At 44.8% G+C, this 20,528-nt stretch overlaps 3 protein-coding genes across 3 annotated transcripts in view; all 3 read right to left on the minus strand.

Annotated features, from left to right (window-relative positions):
* Window positions 1-244: 244 nt before the first annotated feature.
* On the minus strand, window positions 245-5,242 carry LOC311144079 (toll-like receptor 8). Its single transcript, XM_084180032.1, has 2 exons — window positions 5,133-5,242; window positions 245-3,995 (listed from the first exon to the last, which is right to left on the minus strand). Exons 1-2 carry the CDS (start codon window positions 5,196-5,198, stop codon window positions 891-893), a joined length of 3,171 nt encoding a protein of 1,056 aa, XP_084036158.1. The 5' UTR covers window positions 5,199-5,242; the 3' UTR covers window positions 245-890.
* An 813-nt stretch (window positions 5,243-6,055) lies between these two features.
* LOC311143857 (toll-like receptor 7) lies at window positions 6,056-15,030 on the minus strand (the record flags this gene model as incomplete). Its single annotated transcript, XM_084179733.1, has 4 exons — window positions 6,056-9,229; window positions 13,878-14,069; window positions 14,139-14,600; window positions 14,662-15,030. 4 exons carry the CDS (start codon window positions 15,028-15,030, stop codon window positions 6,056-6,058), a joined length of 4,197 nt encoding a protein of 1,398 aa, XP_084035859.1.
* A 972-nt stretch (window positions 15,031-16,002) lies between these two features.
* LOC311143858 (FERM and PDZ domain-containing protein 4-like) overlaps window positions 16,003-20,528 on the minus strand; it is a gene marked incomplete at both ends in the record, with an annotated part of 56,818 nt that continues 52,292 nt past the window's right edge. The window contains 4 exons of the mRNA XM_084179734.1: window positions 16,003-16,379; window positions 17,123-18,391; window positions 18,771-19,781; window positions 19,928-20,057. Coding sequence (XP_084035860.1) covers window positions 16,003-16,379; window positions 17,123-18,391; window positions 18,771-19,781; window positions 19,928-20,057 — 2,787 coding nt within the window. The remainder of the gene's footprint in view (window positions 16,380-17,122; window positions 18,392-18,770; window positions 19,782-19,927; window positions 20,058-20,528) is intronic.

Raw genomic sequence — 20,528 nt, forward strand, 5'->3', positions numbered from 1 at the left:
CCATAATCATAAGGCACCTGGATGCTGTGACTGTCTGTGTAGTTCAAAGAGATTCCCGATACAATGTTTTTAATTTGTGATCTTTTGAAATGATCATTAATAGAATAAAATAGTGAGTTGTAACAATTTCAGTTAAATTCAATCACCGGAGGATAGTTTAATAAAAAAATAGCAAATAAAAATGAAAAATACGTTTTATTGTCACATACCATAAGTACCACTGAACAGCTGACACCATAGCCACAGATTCACATCCCCCCCATCTGAGCCTAACGAAACAGGAACTTGACTGTTATCCCATAAAGACAGATGCTCACAGACTGACTGCTCCAAGAAATATATTTTTTTATCAATTCTTTAAAAAAGAATCAGATATGTATACTTACAAATGGCATAAAGTTTGAACACATTGGCAGAAACCTTTGCAAATACAGTTTATATTTCATTAGAACCACCCCACTAACCATAGATAACAATGTTGTTCTCTGTAGCTCAACTGGTAGAGCACGGCGCTTGTAACGCCAGGGTAGTGGGTTCGATCCCCAGGACCACCCATACACAAAAAATGTATGCACGCATGACTGTAAGTCGCTTTGGATAAAAGCGTCTGCTAAATGGCATATTATTATAACATAAAACTGAAAAACTGAGATATTATAGTATAATAACTGGGGGCCATAGTGCTCGGCATTAAAGCAATGAATAGAACATTGATTTACATTTTGTTTCAGATGTACAGTATCATCCATATTGTTCAGTGCAGGGTTAGACAAAATTATATAGTCAAGATTCAGAGCTTGTAAAAGAGATTGCAGTTGTTGTGTTTAACTGCTCAGTCTATTTGTGTGAGAAAGCAACCTCCCTCTTGAGTATCTGGTCTGGCCTGTGCTCTACTTGTTGGTGAAGTACCTGGAGTAGATCTGGTTGTACATCACCTGGTTGTCTAACCTGACAGCGTTCCTCAGGCTCTGCCAGAACCAGGGCTCTGCGGCTGCAGTCCGGGGCCACTCCAGAACACTCTTCCCACACAGACGCCGCCGCAGACGGAGGAAGTGAGAGTGCTGCAGTACAGGCTCCAGGAGAACCAGCACGATCACGTCCATGTTCTCATCCAGCAGCCTCTGGTGGGCCAGATACACGGCCATCCTGAAGGTCCCGGTCCTGACGTAGGCCTCGGTCAGCACGAAGACGGTCTTGCGGCTCTGTCGGATGCTCTGGGAGAGGTTGTCTATCAGTGGGACCCCCGGGGCCCAGTCTCGCTCCTCCAGACAGAGAGGTGCTTGTCTCTCCCCACTGTCCTCCAGCTGCATCCGCAGGTGGTTCAGGACCCAGTCTGACACCAACAGGTCTCTGGTGTCGTAGGTAACAAAGGCATCATAGAGATTGTCTGTTGTTGCGGACCTCAAGGAATGATAGCCCTTCAGCTTCGCCCTCAGGTAGTATAGAATATAGGAAGCATCCCAATAAAACATATGAGCTGCCATGGTCATGACCATGGTGAGCATGATCAAGGAAGTGGAGAGGGAGTAGATCAGGAAGGCTATGTTGTCGTTGACGCATTCTTTAATGTCAAACCGTATCACTGGTTGGCCTCTCGTTTTGGCTGGCATGTTGCAGATCAACTCAGTGGCCAGTCTGGGGATCTCCACATCTTTGTTCTCCTCAATCCACAGGATGAACTCTAATAAGTCACAGGTACACTGGAATGGATTACCTTGCAAGGACAAGGTTTTCACGTAGTTCTCAGGGCCCGATAGGAAGGTGGTCTCGTTGATGATAGTCAGTTGGTTGTGGCTGAGGTCAAGTATCTGAAGGTTTCGAACACCCTTAAGAAATCCATCAGAGAGTTGAGCAATCTGATTGTGGCTCAAGTCAAGCATCTGAAGTGCATTTGTGAATTTTGAGAGATTTGCTGACACGTGATATAAATAATTATAGCTTAGATCCAGGGTATTCAGTTGTTGGAAACTAGCCAGTTTATCCCAATTAAAATGTGTGAGTAAATTATGACTAATGCATAGTTTTTGAAGGGTGTATGGTAAGTTTTCATAGACTGTTGATGGAATCTTCTCAATGCTGTTGAATGATATATCCAGATAGGTCAAATTCATCAGGTTTTTAAAAAGGCTGTTGTATGAGTTGTCCCTCTCTTTCCATAATATGGCCAACCAATTGTGTTGAAATTGAAGCTCTTTCAAAGATGCACTTGTCATCTGCTTAGTTGTTAAGGTAAAAATGTTATTGTGTGACATATTCAGTACTTTCAAAGCCGGTAGATTTGTCAAAAAATTTAAATTATGTGTCACACCAGACACCTCAAAGTAGTGACTGTTGTAGCTTAGGTCTAATACTTGTAGTTTGTGTAATTCCTTAAATGCATTGTTATAGGCCAGGTCAATCTTGTTAAAGGACAGGTCCAGATATTTTAGGGTTGGTAACGACGTGAACTCTGTCCCATTCAGTGCTGCAGAAAATCCATTTCTTGATAGGTTCAGACATGCTATGTCACCATAGCCCTCAAATTGCTTTGGAGAAATGAAGAAGATATTGTTTGAACTGAGGACCAGCACTCGACCGGAGTCAAAGCACTCTTGCTTCACAAGGCCATGTTTTAACTCAAAGGAAAAGTCCTTTGAATGTGAATAGTGACCAGTGAGTGGTGACTTGTGCAGCGTTGGCTTTGAATTGCTTCCTAAGACACGGCCTGGGGAATCGCTCACTGAAACTGGATACAGCCTATTTTCTCCGAGGTATATTAGTTTCAAGTGTGAGAAGTTGCTGAATATGGTAGAATTAGAGCGAACAATGAAATTAATTCCCATGTTCAACGCTGACAGATTTTTTAGATGATGAAGAGGGCTGAGGGTATCTGACTCGATTTCTTTAAAAACATAACCTGCTATATGCAATGTTCTAAGTGACACCAATTTAGAAAACTGTCTTGAAAGCAGTAGGGTGTCAGGGTAGACTAACAAATCATAATTGAATGAAAAATCCATAACTTCTAGCTTTGGTAGATAGCAAAAGAAATCTCCTTCAGTCATAGCCTTAGACAAGAAATTATAGGAGAGGAACAGCTCTTTAAGATTGTTTAAACTCTCAAACCAGGAGTTCTTGATGAAACGGAGTGAGTTCCCTGCTAGGTGCAGTGTCTGTAACTCTGTAAGGCCATGAAATGCATGAGAATGAATATCTAGAAAAACATTAGGACAGGGGACACACGGATATGGAGCATTGGAGCATCTTGGACAGTTTCCCTGTAATTCAAGGATTTCTAGATGGGTTAGTCCATGGAAATCATCCTTAGCGATATACTGTATCTTGTTCGATTCAAGTAATAATGTTTTTAAAGAGCTTGGAAGTTCTTTTGGAACTTGAGTTAAATTGTTATAGGCCAACGCCAAAACCTCTAAGTGAATCAATGCTGAGAATGTGCCGTTTCCAATAGTAAAATTATTCTCACAAGGATTCCAGTAGAAGCAGTTTTTGGATAAGAAGAGCTTCTTCACATGTGTTATACCAGAGAGGTTGCTCATATTCAAGAAATTCATCTTGTTATTGTCCAGCACGAGGATCTCCAGGCTGAGTGGAAGGTTTTGTGGAATTTCGATGAGGCCATTGCCATTAAGCTTTAGGACCTGCAGGTTTGTCAGATTTTTGAAGGCACCTTCGGCAATGTGACTCTTCTGGTTTTTGTTGACCCAGTTGAGATTGAGAATGGTCAGGTTCTCCAGATTAGAAAATGCATCAAGAGATACATTCTGGATGTTGTTTTCTGATAGGTCCAGCACGGTCACATTCCTGGTGATGCCAACAGGTACCTTTATCAGTCGACGATCCTCACAATTGAAGATGATGTCGTCAGTGGTATTGGTAGTATTGACCACCTTAATGTCACATGGAAACTGCCTTGGCATCCATGTACATGAGGTATTTACGGCCAGGAAGTGACACAGGAACAACGATGCCAACTGTAACCAGCAGGTGGTAGCAGCCTGTAAGTATAAAGTAAAAAACGTGTGAGGATGGAAATATAACGACAGACTAACGAAAGACTAATGATTAACGATGAGATGTCTAACGAACCGTGGAGTCAGTGGAGGCTGGTGGGAGGAGCTATAGGAGGACAGGCTCATTGTAATGGCTGGAATGGAGTAGATGGAACGGCCACCAGCCTCCTCTGTGTGGAGTAGGTCTACAAGTAACCCGAGATGTACTCTTAAGGACCCTACCGTTACTCCTTAAAGTCCAAGGACCTTATATGTTATTTTCAGAGGTAGACCGGCTCTGGTAGACAAAACAGCCTAATACTCCATCTAAACGTGAATCGATTATCAATTTGCGATACGGTTCTAGATACGTAATGCCCTTTCACTTTCATATCGCATCAAAATAATTTCACAGATGCAAAATACACACTTACTGTACACTGTTTTATCACGGTTTCAGCCGACAGTATTTTTCAGGTGACAACACGTTTCTGGCGGCCTTCTTCCGTTACACACAGGTATTCGGAGCATGCTAGATAGCTAATTAGCACAGGTGGTCCCTCTGTCTTCCGTCTGTCTTTCCCGTAAACACACACTGTAACATGGAGATGTGGCTGTGTGGGAACACTAACCCTAACCCTATAAAGGTGTGTATCAATTTAACCTTTCGTTTTTTTTAAAAGTTATTTCTTGCTGATATGAACGATAAGGTCCTTATGCTTCCAGAAACGTACTGCAAGCAATGCGTGTTAATGTTCTGACCGAGGATCGGGGTTCTTAACAAAACTCCCCCCTACAGAAGACGCCTTCGTCCAATGACTCTTATGTGTAATATAATGGAACTAAAAGTCAAGATCAAGGGCTAGCCTACAAGCACACATGTTATGGCCAATAGCTCAATAGCAATAGCTTTGTGATGGTGTACATTCTACTAATTTCAGGATACTAGTTATCTCCAATATGTTTGCCTAGATAGAAATGGCATTTGTGAATGTAACAATTGTGTATAACGCTACTTCCCCTTTAAAAAGTAATTTATTTTCTCATGTTTCATTATTAATTTTGCCACTTGAGAAAAGCATGTACCCTACATAGACTTGGTGGCTAACTTCAATACTAATAACAGAAATTAATCAAACTTACCATATTGTTTACCGTTGATTCCTTGTGAGATTTTGAAAGCCTATCAAATAAGTAGGGCCTGGTCATTTATTTACCAGTAAGCAAAGAAGTGTAATAAAACTACAGGGGGCTGTTCGTTTTCTTTGTGTTTCCATCGATGTAGTCCCTTGTGTAATGACTCAACTTCTCTCTACTCAAACACACATCAAGTGCAACTCAATTTCCCCTTGCAGCTCTAGTTAGTGAAATGTGTTCAACAAGCTGGTTGGGGAAGTTCTCCTCTGAATTTCTTTCCTCTTTCTGAAATGCATCAAGAGATTAAAGGCAGAATCAGTTTAATATGATTTTGTGAATCATTATTATTTTATTAATTTATTGTTACCTTATATTTATAAGCATTGCAGTACAGCAAAAAAATGATCAGTCAGTATTAGAGATGGAAGTTCATATCTATACATTCTCATGAGATACATTACATTTACTTTGAACCTTAAAACTGTCTTTAAGATAATTGTCACCACATAAAAAGGTCTACACTACCCACTGGGCACAGACTATTCATTGAAATTACGTGAAAACAATGTTGATTCAACCAGTGTGTGCCCAGTGGGTAAGGTGTATTCTAAGTGCAGAATTATTGTGTTTGCCCTTTTCAAAGAGTCTTCTTGAAGAGATTATTGTATTGTTTTTGACTGTCTGTTGCCAGTTCAATTTAATCACAGTATAGTTTTTTTCTAAGTAAAAAATCCCCCAGAAAGAACAAGTGCCTCTGACTGGCTGGCAACATAGCCACAGATTCTCATCCCACCATAAGATCTAAATGAAACAGGAACTTCATAGATTAATTGAGGAAGTTCTCCCATGGTTTGCTTCCCTTGATTACACAATCACAAAAAAAAGGGCAATGCTATGCACATGGCGAAATCATTGTGTTAAGGCCTTTTTCAAAGAGTCTCCTTGAAGAGATTACTGTATTGTTTTTGACTGTCTGTTGCCAGTACACTCCTTAGGCTAAACCAAAAGTATTGCTGTGCTTGAGGATTTGTTGGCCACTCCATCACTGACCGCCTATACAACCTCTTCCTGAGTCTCAGGTACTTTGAGTGACTGGGGACCTTTTCCAGGAAAATCAAGACAATCACATCATCTCTCTCATCCATAAGCCTCTGATGGGCCATGTAGAACGCGGTCTTGAAGTCCCCGCTCTTGATGTACTTGTTGGTCAGTATGAACACGGTCCTCTTGCTCTGGTGGATGCTCTGGGAGAGGTTGTCGATCAGGGGGCAGCCAGGGATCCAGTCTCGTTCCTCCAGACAAAGCTGTAAGGGATGGTCCCCGCGGTCCTCCAGCTGAACAAGCAGCTCCTTCAGCACCCACTCAGACACCTCCGGGTCCTTCTTGTCGTACACTACGAAGGCGTCGTAGGGAGCGCTGGGCGAGGACAGGCGTCTGTAGCCTTTGAACTTGGCCAGGAGGAAGTGGTAGATGTACCAGACGTCCCAGAGGAAGAGGTGGCTGGAGATGGAGAGGGTGACGAAGCTGAGCACCAGGGATGTGAGAAGGATGTAGAGGATGATGGACATGTAGTTATGCTGGCAGGCCTGCAGTTCTAGGTCCAGGGATATGACCGGATGACCCCTCTGGGCTCCTGGAGCAGCACAGGTCACATCGGTGGCCAGTCTGGGGATGTTCACCATGGTGCGGTTCAGCCACATCACAAACATGAGGGCGTTACAGTTGCACATGAACTTGTTGTTGTTCAGGACTAACGTGTCCATGTGATCGACAACGTCATCAGGGATGCTGGTCTGCTCGATGTTTTGAATGTGATTGAAGCTGAGATCCAGATGCTTCAAACTAAAGGCGTCCTTGAGGAAATACGGAGAGAGTTTGGATATTTGGTTTCTGTGTAAGAGGAGAGTCTTGAGAGATTCGGTGCAGTTGGAGAGCTCTGGGGGAACTGTTGATAGGCTATTACTGCTGAGATCTAGAACCTCTAAGGACTGAAGAATCGTCAGCTTCTCCCAACTAAATATCTTTAGTCTGTTGTTGTTGATGTGGAGATGAGTGAGTTTGTCTGGCAGGCCTTGGAAGACTTGCTGAGGGATGAAGTTGAGGTTGTTGTGAGAGATGTCTAGGACCCTCAGATTGAGCAGTTTTTTGAAGTAGTTGATGTATCTTGTATCGCCATCTCTCCATAGCATATCTAAACGGTTACCTTTGAACTCTAACTTCTCCAGAGAGAGACTCTCCAGCTCTGTGTTGGTGGAGGTGGAAATCTTATTATAGTTCATGAGTAATATCGTCAGATTGGTCAAATTTTTGGTGAAATTAAGCATGTGGGTCAAACCCTCGGATTCAAAGTAATGGTTGTTGTTGCTTATGTCTAAGATAACTAAACTTGTCAGTTCCCGAAACGCTGAGGAATAGAGAAGGTCCAGACGATTGTATGAGAAGTCAAGATACTTTAAGTTAGTGAGGTAAGTGAACTCAGAACCATTTAGACTTTGGCTCATGGCATTTCCAGAGAGATTTAGGCATCTAAGATCAGCAAGGTTCAAGAATCTGGAGTGAAGGAAAAATATATTATTCCTGCTGATATCCAGGGTTTTCCCAAACTGGCTGCACTGGGTATTGACGAATGAATTCAGCATCCCATCCTCCTTGTCCTTGTATTTGCAGCTGCGAGCATACTCATCGTATCTAAAATAATGAATCTCTCTCACTTCTCCATTGCGGTTATGCCCAGCATCTGACATCGGTGAGCCATGCAGGGCTTCTCCTCCCGAAAAGGCAACAGACTGACCACTTTCAGAAGGGGACGATATTTTGTTGTCAGATAAATTTATTATTTTGAAGTTTTTCAGTTCCATCAGAATGCTGAGGTTGGTTATTTTGATGAAGTTGGTGCCCAGGTCAATGACCTCCAGGTTCTTTAGAGGAATCAGTGGGCTGATGTCTTTGAAGGTGAGCTGCTGGAAGACGAAGGCCCTGATGCGGAGTACTTTCAGGGATTTCAGGAAGGAGAATGAGGGACTAAGGCGCAGTGTAGCTGGATACCTCTGCAGCTCATAGTTAAAAGACAGGTCCAATTCTTCCAGGTTGGGTAGAGCTCGTGGGAAGTAAGTCATTGTTATCTCTCGAGCTAAAAAGTTGGTTGAGAGATCAAGTACTCGCAGATCTGTACAGTTCTGAAACCACTCTGTAAGGACATATGTGAGGGAGTTACTATGCAGGCGTAGTATCCTCAGTTTGGGCAATGCTTTAAAGGCACTTGCGTCTATCTGAAGTGAATTGTTAGGGCATGGAATACAAGGAAATGGCGCATTATAACATCGTGGGCAGTTTCCGCTTAGGTCAAGTATCTCCAATTGGGTTAAGTTATGAAAATCTTTGTCAGTAACCATTTCAATCTTGTTATTATAGAGATACAACTCTCTGAGACTTGTTGGTAATCTTGGGGGAATGTAGGATAGGTTATTTGACTTGAGGGATAGGACAGTCATGTTACCAAGCTGTAGAAATGCGCCTTCCTCAATTTGATAGGAAACATTACATGGGTTACAATAGTAACAATTTTGTCCCAGGTAAAGAATCTGTACGTTAGTGATGTCAGAGAGGTTCCTTTTCAGAATGGTATATATTTGATTCACCTCTAAACTGAGCAGAATGAGGTTTGGAGGGAGACCCTTTGGGATGCTGGAGAGCTGATTCCCATCCAGATACAGAGCCTTCAGATTCCTCAGGTCTTTAAAGGTGTTCTGCTTGATAGTCACACTCTCTGTGCACATGCGGTCCTTGGGGCCGATCTTGATGGGCACGCAGTTACAGCGCATGTCGATCTCGGTGAGGTTCTCCAGGCCCTGGAAGGACGTTGAGTTAATGTGAGGGATGTGGTTGATGGTGAGGGTCAGGTTGGTGGTGTTTCTGGGGATGTCCTTTGGGACCTCCAGGAGTCCTCTCTCAGTGCAATCTACATTGACCACGGTGTCGTTGCTGGCCAGGGTGACGTCACAGGGTAGGGTTTTGGGGTACCAACCTCCAGTTGCCAGCACAGAGGAGCACCACAGGCCCAGCAGCATCACCCCACACACCTGGAAAGATGCACACTCTGACCTCTGGGGGAACAGGACAGTGTTATTACTAGAGGGGTAATGATGACACACTCTGACCTCTGGGGGAACAGGACAGTGTTATTACTAGAGGCGTAATTATAACACACTCTGACCTCTGGGGGAACAGGACAGTGTTATTACTAGAGGGGTAATGATAACACACTCTGACCTCTGGGGGAACAGGACAGTGTTATTACTAGAGGGGTAATGATAACACACTCTGACCTCTGGGGGAACAGGACAGTGTTATTACTAGAGGGGTAATGATAACACACTCTGACCTCTGGGGGAACAGGACAGTGTTATTACTAGAGGGGTAATGATAACACACTCTGACCTCTGGGGAAACAGGGCAGTGTTATTACTAGAGGGGTAATGATAACACACTCTGACCTCTGGGGGAACAGGACAGTGTTATTACTAGAGGGGTAATGATAACACACTCTGACCTCTGGGGGAACAGGACAGTGTTATTACTAGAGGGGTAATGATGACAAGTTTTATTAGCATATTGCCTCTCTTAAACCACAGGACACAAGAGAGTCTTAAAAAAATGTACTGCTCAATAAATTAACTGCTCAATAAAATATACAAATATAGAAACCAATAACTTCCCAGTGGCTCAGCTAAACAAAGCTATTGCAGACGTTGGTTAATTCATGAAAAGGTTGGCATTTTTATTTTCTACTATTTCTTATTCTGATTCTATTTACCTTTTCTATGTTGTTCTGCATAGACATAACATAAACAAATGTAAATTTATATATTTCCTTTTACCTCTATTGAGTCCTTTATAATCACGGTTAATTAAGAGTCTGTTGACCCACCCATGCATTAATCTATGTAACATAATAAAACAAATCTCCGTCAAAAATCTGTCCGTTTTAAGCTAGTCTCAATCCTCTACATCTGACCTACGTTGGCCTTCTCCATCGGCGGTGGAAGGTGTCCGAGCTACAGCGTTGTTTGTCAGGACCATGAGACGTCCTGAAAGTCAGTCTTTCTCACGAAAAAAAGGTCTGTAGCGTCCGAACGGTTTTGGCCTTCAGACTGTTATGACCCCTCTATCCTTTCCAAAGGCCAAACCGTTCAGTGTTTTCTGTTTTGCTCTACGACCCGTCTGATGGTTACTCATACAAACAAATGGAAGTATGGAGGTGGTTTTGTGCCAACAAAAACAAGGGGTTAGATATGTGTTCCAAAAAAAATAAAAATCTAAATATTTCCTGAACTTTCTTACATCTCCTAGATACAGGACAGACACTTCAAAACCTTATTCCTTACGATGACATTTTTTGACTGTCTTAACCATTTATGAATGTGTTATTCAATGTGTTTCTATAGTAGTAAAGGCCAACTGCAATATTTTTATTTGTTATATACCTAAAGGGGTCCTACAATTCTAAATCAAATAGCTAAATGATCCATGGTATGACCATCCTGTTAGCTTAGAGGTTAAATACATCATTTCTTCATTTTCATCTATCTTTTTTTTTCTCCTTGCACATCAAACATAATATTTAGATTAGCATACTACGCCTTATATTCATGAACTGTATTATCATATGAAAGGTATTATCATATGAAAGTTATTATCATATTAAAGGTATTGTCATATGAAAGGAATTCTTACCATCATGTGAGACAGCATTGTTCAGATCAATGTTTGTGTCGATAAGTTCTCATGGTTCAGTTCACTCTTACTATAAAATGAAAGGAGGACTGAGAACGATCACATGAAAACACAGGATGATGGCACGAAGGACAACAGATGTGTGAGTGAAAGTGTCTTTAATAGTCTCCACTTCCCTTTGGGCAGATGCCAGACAACTATCTATCAATAGGCATACAGTACAACTGTTGCCTGAGGTCAAAGTTAAGTTCCTAAAATCTAAATTTGTTAAATCAATCAATGTTGTTGTCTAATTTTGGTGCAGGCTTAATTTAAGCACTTTGGAGCAGCATTTTCTGTATGTAGGCTTCCTTGGTTTATATAAATCCAATACTATACATGCAATAGCTTAATTTTTTTTTGTAGCAGTACTGATTAATTGTGGATGAATAGAGCTTTTTTCAAGCATGTGCTCGTCCTTGATTTGTAGCATTTATTGATACGAATACGCATACAGTTTGTCTTATTTATGATAGCGTTGCAGTCTTCAATTTTTTCTGCCTTAATATTAAATCTAAAAAGGGATTAAAGTGGATTTTTTCCGCTACTGATCTACATAATCTACTCCACATTTTCAAAGCGAAATAAGAATTATATTCAAACAAAGATGTCTTGATCGCATAATGTCTTCACACCCCAGAGTTAATACTTGGCGGAAGCGCATTTCATATTTATTTTGATCCTGACAAACTCTCCCTGCCGGTGACAAGCATACGCATACCACGATGCTGCCACCAAATACAGAGGGTTTCACTTTGTGATGTGTTGTATTCAAGTTTTTAATTAGGCTAAAAAGTACATTTATTTGCCGTGTTGTCTTACAGTATTACTTAAGGGCCTTATGGCAAACAGAATGTATATTTAACACTTCCTTCTTGTTACTTTGTCATACAGGTCAGTAATGTGGTGAATGAAATGTTGTGAAACACTCTGTATTTCCAAATATTGTGGTGGTAGCATCATGTTATGGGTATGCTTGCCACTGGCAGGGACTGGGGAGTTTGTCAGGATCCAAAATAAATATGAAAGGAGCAAAGCCCAGGTAAAAAGTTAAAAGAAAACGTGCCTCGGGGGCTCTATTCAATACGTATTGCGGAAGTTCAGCTTTACAGCATGATTTAAATTTAAAGGCAATGTTCCCACGTCAGCGGAGACTGCGTTCACGGTAAACGTTGCACATGTCGGCTCAATCAGAAATGACCTTTGCATTTCTATAGCGCAATCTGTAACGGTTCAGCAATACATATTGAATAGAGCTCTTAGTCTTCTGAACATATTACATTTTACATTTTAGTTATTTAGTTAGTTATCACCGACACGGTTTTGATTATTGCTGTCCATCAAAGATTCCCAACCACATTTACTGAGCTTGATCAATTTTGACAAAACAATTGATATACATATGTAGCCCTAAGATTTGTGCAAAGTTGGTAAAATCTTATTCAAAATGATTCAGAGCTGTAATTGTTGCCAAGGTGCTTCCGCAGTATTAACTCTGGGGTGTGAATACATACACAATCAAGACATCTTAGTTTTTAATTTTGTATTTATTTGGAAGAATTTCAATACATTTTGTTTCACGTTTAGATAGAATTTTAAGGTAGTAAAATATGAAAACTTTGCGAAGGGTGAGTGGACTTTCACTCTATGCGCTGTATAAAAAGGAGGAAACGTGTGTTTACTGGGAGACGTGAAGACAGATTTATCTCTCGTGTTACCACAGTTTCAAGTACAATTCTTCTGTAAATGAAAGTGAAACCTCGGTTTAGAGAAAACACATCACAAAACTTTCCATTAGTTGGGCATGCGTAGACAGCTGGGACATTAGCTAGTAGCTGCCACGAAAAACAGTACTGTCTGTGCCTGGCAAGGGCAGAATACATCATGCAGACACACTCTCCAGCTTCCAAACAGTAAATAATTAAACATTGTTATTCAACCAAACATGGTCCAGGAGAGTCTCTGGTATAAATTATGAGAAAGATTAAAAAAGCTGCCCTCACTGTCAGCAGAAAGCGGCTTGGGCTTTAGAGAACAAGAAAACAATATTTGTGAAATATTTTGAAATTGATCATTGAAATTGAAATGGACATTTACTTTGTATGACATTTTGTTTTGAGAACAACAAAGCACAACAAAGGAGACAATAATCAGGTTGCAGCGTTTTAAACCTTTAATATGTTACAGTAGTGCTGAGTACTAAAATAACAGGAAGGTACTCAGTGATCATGTGCAAAGATTCATAAACTACGTTGGATTCAGCAAATGAAAAAGACTGAGGTCATAATGGACTGTATCATTTAATAAAATGTATTGTCTTGCACATTGATTTGTCTAGAGCTCTTTGTCATATATATATTTATGTATCATGTGTAACATAACTTTTAATATATTGAATACAAATATAATACAGATCTAATAGAGGTCCATCTACACATTACACCCCAAAAAGTTAATTATCAATTTGTAAAAGTATACTTCAGTAATATCAGTGTATATACCCTAAGGTTAATTATTTTCTTCTCAGATGCCTGAATATAATCTCTTTTAAAAGTGTCATCATGATTCATATAATTTATTTTACTTTACATATCAAACAAGATATACACAAGGTAAGGTTTGTCACAGCGGTTCACATTGGTTTGGGTCGAATAAACCCGTGTCTCTTATGTATGGCTTTGAAATCGCTAATCAGAAAGACAACCGTGTTGTTGTGTTTACTTGTAAAGGAGTGTTGTAAGTGAGCGACTCAGTGTGTTGACAATAGCAGACATGGTGGTAGAGTGTCGTGTCAATGCATTCCCACTTTGGTCATCGGGGGAACTGCCCGAAGCCATTTCAGCAGCCCCAAGTAGACAGTCGGGGGAACTGCCCGAAGCCATTTCAGCAGCCCCAAGTAGACAGTCGGGGGAACTGCCCGAAGCCATTTCAGCACACCCAAGCAGACATAGTTCATGATGACCTCGTCACTTTGGTTACCAGCTCGTCCACCTTGGCTACCAGCTCGTCCACCTTGGCTACCAGCTCATCCACCTTGGCTACCAGCTCGTCCACCTTGGCTACCAGCTCATCCACCTTGGCTACCAGCTCGTCCACCTTGGCTACCAGCTCGTCCACCTTGGCTACCAGCTCGTCCACCTTGGCTACCAACTTGTCCACCTTGGCTACCAGCTGGTCACCTCGGCTACCAGCTCGTCACCTTGGCTACCAGCTCGTCCACCTTGGCTACCAGCTGGTCACCTCAGCTACCAGCTCGTCCACCTTGGCTACCAGCTCGTCCACCTTGGCTACCAGCTCGTCCACCTTGGCTACCAGCTCGTCCACCTTGGCTACCACCTCGTCCACCTCGGCTGCCAGCTCGTCCACCTTGGCTACCAGCTCGTCCACCTTGGCTACCAGCTTGTCCACCTTGGCTACCAGCTCATCCACCTTGGCTACCAGCTCATCCACCTTGGCTACCAGCTCGTCCACCTTGGCTACCAGCTCATCCACCTTGGCTACCAGCTCATCCACCTTAACTACCAGCTCATCCACCTTGGCTACCAGCTCGTCCACCTTGGCTACCAGCTCGTCCACCTTGGCTACCAGCTCATCCACCTTGGCTACCAGCTTGTCCACCTTGGCTACCAGCTCATCCACCTTGGCTACCAGCTCATCCACCTTGGCTACCAGCTCATCCACCTTGGCTACCAGCTCGTCCACCTTGGCTACCAGCTCGTCACCTTGGCTACCAGCTCGTCCACCTTGGCTACCAGCTCGTCACCTTGGCTACCAGCTCGTCCACCTTGGCTACCAGCTCATCCACCTTGGCTACCAGCTCATCCACCTTGGCTACCAGCTCATCCACCTTGGCTACCAGCTCATCCACCTTGGCTACCAGCTCATCCACCTTGGCAACCAGCTCGTCCACCTTGGCTACCAGCTCATCCACCTTGGCTACCAGCTCGTCCACCTTGGCTACCAGCTCATCCACCTTGGCTACCAGCTCGTCCACCTTGGCTACCAGCTCATCCACCTTGGCTACCAGCATGTCCACCTTAGCTACCAGCTCATCCACCTTGGCTACCAGCTCGTCCACCTTAGCTACCAGTTCGTCCACCTTGTCTACCAGCTCGTCCACCTTGGCTACCATCTTGCGCTGCCGGCTCTCATGGCTAAAAACCCTCCACCAGTGACATGCAGCCCTGTGTTAAGCAGCAGAGCATGTGGAAACTGAGTCAGGGTGAGCAGGGTGCACCAGGGCCATGTGACTGCAGGCGCCGCCTCGCTCTAGGGCCTCCACGGAGAGCAGCTGGCTGAATCCCAACAGGTCTGGCTACCTGACCTCTGACCTCTGACCTCTGGCCCTCTCCCTGGCCTACACTGGAGCGCACCAGGGCCATTATCTAAAGGGTATCTCTCTGTGTGTCTGGGACCCCATTGGGGAGGCTGTAGGTCTTCCCTTCAATGAGTTCCCATGGCTCCAGCTTAGCTCCCAGACTCATGTCACTCACAGTCACACCATTGGCCATGTTAAGCTGTTCAGCCACAGCGAAGGGTTCAGCTCCAGAGGCGTATAGAGAGATTGTGTTCTCTGCCTCAACACTTGTGTTGGTAGTGCGTGACTGGGCCCTTCGACCCCCAGAGAATGGCTGGGGGGGGGGGGGGGGGGGGGGGGTTTCTCCACCTTCATCTACATCGTCCCCATCCATGTTGGTCTTCCTCTTGGGGAAGCAGTGAGTGAAGGGCCCGTGGCACCTCCTCCAGGCACCTCCACCACCTCCTACTGTCCAGTCTGGGTAGTGGCATGGCTCAGAGCTGCTTGGCATCCCATGATGCTGGCAGCATGATGGAGGCACCTCTGATGAGCCTCCTGCCAGAGGACTGAGCGCTAACTGTTCTAACGGACCAATACTGAACCATGAGACAAGGACAAGCTCATGGAAAGTGTCTTGGAAAAAGCAGATCTCCTCTGTGGCTTGGTGGGGTCGTCAGGTGACTGGACTCTGGGCGCTCCTCCCGCTCAGAGCAGATCTCCTCTGTGGCTTGGTGGGGTCGTCAGGTGACTGGACTCTGGGCGCTCCTCCCGCTCAGAGCAGATCTCCTCTGTGGCTTGGTGGGGTCGTCAGGTGACTGGACTCTGGGCGCTCCTCCCGCTCCTCCCGCTCAGAGTGGCTTTTGCTTTCTCCAGCAGCGCTTCGAGGCTCCCAGAGCCCGGCATGATGCTGCTCCAGCTCCTCCTCAGCATCCGACAACCTGAGGCTGCCTGTGATACGGTCACATGGGTGTAAGCTTGAGGGGAATGCCTGGGTGCGGTGCGGGAGGGTCTCAGGAGTGTGGCACCCCTGCTGCTTTGGCACACTGGGCACACTGGACTCCGTGCTGCTGCTACTGGTGAATGACGGTGGTGATGTGGTGAGGTGGTGGTGGCGGCGGCGTTGACCTCGTTGGAGAGAGCTGAGGAGGAGTCTTTCCCTGCAGCCGTCTCCAGCTGTGTGCAAGCTACACTACGGGGAGCAGAAATACAAAGATAATCATTAAGCATCTCCCTGACAACATGGTGCATTGCTTTGATCACTCATCACCCTTTCCTGTTTTCATTAGAGGACTTTTTTTTGTAAGAGTTTTATCTAATGATGCTTTCATAACATAGCTTGATTTCAAGAGAGTGGTGTAAAATAGAACAGAGGTGCATTTCAGCACTTTGACAAACTCTCCCTGCAGCAAGTGTTGCATAATGTACTTAGAAGGGCTCACACACAGCAATATTATTACATCTTACACCAATCCTCTACACATCACAGGAGGTCGGTGGCTCCTTAACTAGCGATGACGGGCTCATGTTAATGGCTGGAGCGGATCGGTGGAATGGTATCAAATACATCAAACACATGGTTTCCAGGTGTTTGGTGCAATTCCATTCGCTCCGTTTCGGACATTATTATGAGCCGTCCTCCCCTCAGCAGCCTCCTGTGCTACTCATGTCTGCATTGTATTATTGTATAAATGCCAGTGACATTCTTGTTACTGTCTTTCTGCCTGAATGGATAATAGGACCCTGTCATCCTAATCCCCAAAAGTGAATTATTTATCAACAGCCACACTTTCCTCCTAGAATTGTGTTTCCCACTTCCACTTAAACATCCTGTGTTTTATATATATATTTCCACACTATGAGGTTGGAATAAGACTGGAATAAGAGCTGTAAGCACACAGACGTCATAGGAAACAACTTATTTATTTACCTGTGGTTTCTTTTATCTTCAGCATCCGGTGGCAGCCATCTCCCCGCATGGTACCGAACCCAGGCTCGGCACTGGTGGCTGCGTGGATCTTCCTCAGCAGGGTGGGGTCCATGGTCTGATGTCTAGCCTTGCCTTGCTGTGTCCCCTGGCTTTGGCTGCCATAGCCCTTCTCCTCCCAACTCATATAGCCCATTCCCTTAAGGGAAGACTCCGACAGTAGATGCGTGTTTTCTCCAGTGCAGAGGGGAGAGTCCATGGGCGTGACACATCTGCTGCTTCCTGTACTGCAGCCAGCGTCTATGGAGGAGCACTGGGAGCTCTGCAGGGAGTCAACACCCTCGTTGCTCTGTAACAATGGCATGTGCTCACTCAGGTGGTACTCATATAGCCGTGTGACATCCTGCTCGGCCGATGGGATCCTCGTCTGCTGCCGGTCGCTGCTGGGTAAATTGGCTTCCTGGGTACTGTGGGGGTCTTTGGCAGGGGAGTGTGAATGAGCGTCTAACTGCTGGCTCCTTTCATCCCAGTCCTGCTTGTCTCCTTTAATTGTTGCCCTGTCAGAGTGGGAGGCGTGTGAGTCACTCACACAGTCTGGGGAGAGATTGTTGGCCCCTTTGTTTTCAGGCGGCCGGTGATATCTTGGGGGCTTCTCTCGATACGGATACGGCGTTCGCCCCAACTCGAATTGGTTCATGTATGGAGATTCCCTTACAATAGCGTTATATTTGGGTGGCTCCCCTCTATTTGAGATCTGGACGTTGCTGTTCCGTTTTTCTGTTGAGTCACTGGTCTCTCCCTGAATCCTGCCCTCAGGGTCACTGTGCTTCCCTGGCTGCTTGCTCATCAAAGAGCCCATGTGCAGTTTGCTGAAGTAGTCGGTGAGAGACTTGGTCTCAATGGTCTCTGGCTCCATCTCTCCCCCTTCTGAGTGTAGGATCTGGGTGGATGACACACCCAAGGACTTGGCCCCCTCCTCCTTCTTCTCCTCCAATTCCTCCTCCAACTCCTCCTCCTCCTCCCCCTGGGTCTCCTGAGGGTTGTGCTGTATGCCCAGGTCCGCCCCGTCCTCATACTGTGTTACGGGAAACTCTGTTTTCTCCTCAGTCAGAGTGTGGTAGCCCTCAGCGGTGGCCACATACAGTCTCAGGTGGGTTTCAGAGAGTTTCTGGGCAGCGACCAGCTCTGAGCTCTCTGTCATCTCTGAGGAGTTAGTCTCGTTGCCAGAGTCTGACGAGGACTCGGGGCTAAATGCCCTTGATATTTCTACACCTGTGTGCCACAGAGAGACAGACATTTTATTAACAACTTCACCTGAGGCACCTGAGAGATATTATAAAATAGCACATATTTAATTGGTACAAAAAGTATGAAAGTTGTGAGTTGAAATGCATTTGTGCATTGTTCATAAATTATAAAACAAACAAAATGATACACAAAACAACAACAAAAAAATCTCTGGAGACAAAATGAGTGTGACATAGCAAATGATTTACATTCAAAACTAATGAAACAATACACACACAAAATGGAAACATAGAACAAAATGGGTTTTTATTGAAAAATCAACAACAACAAATCAAAACGTTAATGTCTGGATAATTTGCGTGGTGTTAATTAATAAATGTTACAACAGTGTAAGAAGAAGAACCTGTGCTATTTTCTGACTGTGGTTTTGGGCTTTGCTCCTCGGAAGCTGCAAGGGCCTCCAGGGCCTGTAAGGTGGACACCACAGCATCGTCCAGGGCCCCGTCCCCCTCTGGGCCCTCCTCCCCCTGTGTGGTGACTGAGTCTATGAGGGACGCTGGGATATCATCACGGGTCCCCTGGCTCTTCCTGACAGGCCCCTGGGCAGCCCTGTGCCTCTCGTCCTCATCAGAGCGGTCCCTGAAGCCTGGGGGCGGGGCTGCGATGGCCAGGTTGAGGGAGCGAAGGAACACGTCCTCGGCATCCTTGTCGTCCTCCGATGGCGGGGGCAGGGAGGTCAGGTCGATGATGTCATCGCTGGACCCAGAGAGCGAGAGGAACGTAGCCCTGTCCAGATCCCCCGTCGGTCCCACGTCCTCCTCGCAGCTGACGTCCTCCTCGTCTTCGTCCGCGTCTGTGATGTCCGCGTAGCAGATGTCGTGCAGCAGCGGCTCCTCGCTGCACTCAGTGTTGCCGAAGATTTTTGCGGTGTACGGATATCCCTCCCCGTCCGTCGCCATGTGATCCTCCTCTAGTCGCTCATACACGGGGCTGTGGTCGTGTAGAACCTCTGGGGCCTCCTCCATCAGCCTCTGGTAGCCCAGGTTCTGGGGGTCCACACTGTCCAACGGAGGATCCCCGAAGATGAAGGAGACCTTGGCGCTGTGGGGGGAGTCCTGGGGTTTGGGCCTGGTGACACTGGGGACACTGGGGACACAGAGGCAGGGCTGGGGATGAGTTGGGCCTCTGGTCCCCCCTCTGGCATTCACCCTCTCTGCCATGTGCATGCTGTACTGGGGCGGCTGCTGGATCTCAGTGATATAGACGGGGTCCATGTAGTCTGAGTCTCTGTTGGTGCAGGGCTCTCTGGTGCAGCTCTGACTGTTGTGGTGCTGGTGCTCCTCACATCCCCTAAAGGAGGTGCTGTACGTCAACTCTATGGCCTGGTATTTCTGCTTTACTCTGGAGTCATGGCCTGAGGACAGGAACCAAACCAGGGGTTGATAATCAGGTTTCTGCAATAGCAGACTTTTGAACTATATAGAGTCTAGAGACTCACCGGTGTTTACATTCCCTGTTTTGACCACGTTGTAGATGGAACTGTACAGAGTCTAGACTCACCGGTGTCTGCATTCCCTGTTTTGAACACGTTGAAGATGGAACGGCGAGAGTCCACCAGTAGTCTGTAGTATCCAGCAGTCAGACAGGCCAGATTCATCGCATCAGTGGACTCCATTAGCAGAGTGATGGGCTGGAGAACAGGGAGATAAGAGGACGACAATGAACACACACGAAATGGAAATAGACCGTCAGATGAAGTAATGTCAAGGCTTAGTGTTATTCTAATGGTTCTCATTGAGCATTAATTTCTTTGCTCAATATTATTACTGGATATGATTTTGTTGCTTATTAAGGCGAGGCACCGCAGGCTGAATTTCTTTTTGTTGCATCAACCTATCAGTTCTGAGATTTTTGGGGTATTTTGGTCCTTTAATATTAGTACTTTAAAAGGTAAACATAACATTTCTAAAACTTGATGTAGATATATATTTTATTTTGTTTATCATTTTCAGGAATTTGAACCATATTAAAATGGACATAAATCCATAATTTCAAAGCTCACTACAGGTAATGACACTTCATTTAAAAAATGTAATCCCCAAAGGTAATTATTTATCATGAGACAATTCTAATTTACCATAAACAATAACTAGTAATGCTG

The sequence above is a fragment of the Coregonus lavaretus genome (assembly GCF_964263955.1).
Source record: "Coregonus lavaretus genome assembly, chromosome: 16".
Classification (NCBI taxonomy): domain Eukaryota; kingdom Metazoa; phylum Chordata; class Actinopteri; order Salmoniformes; family Salmonidae; genus Coregonus; species Coregonus lavaretus.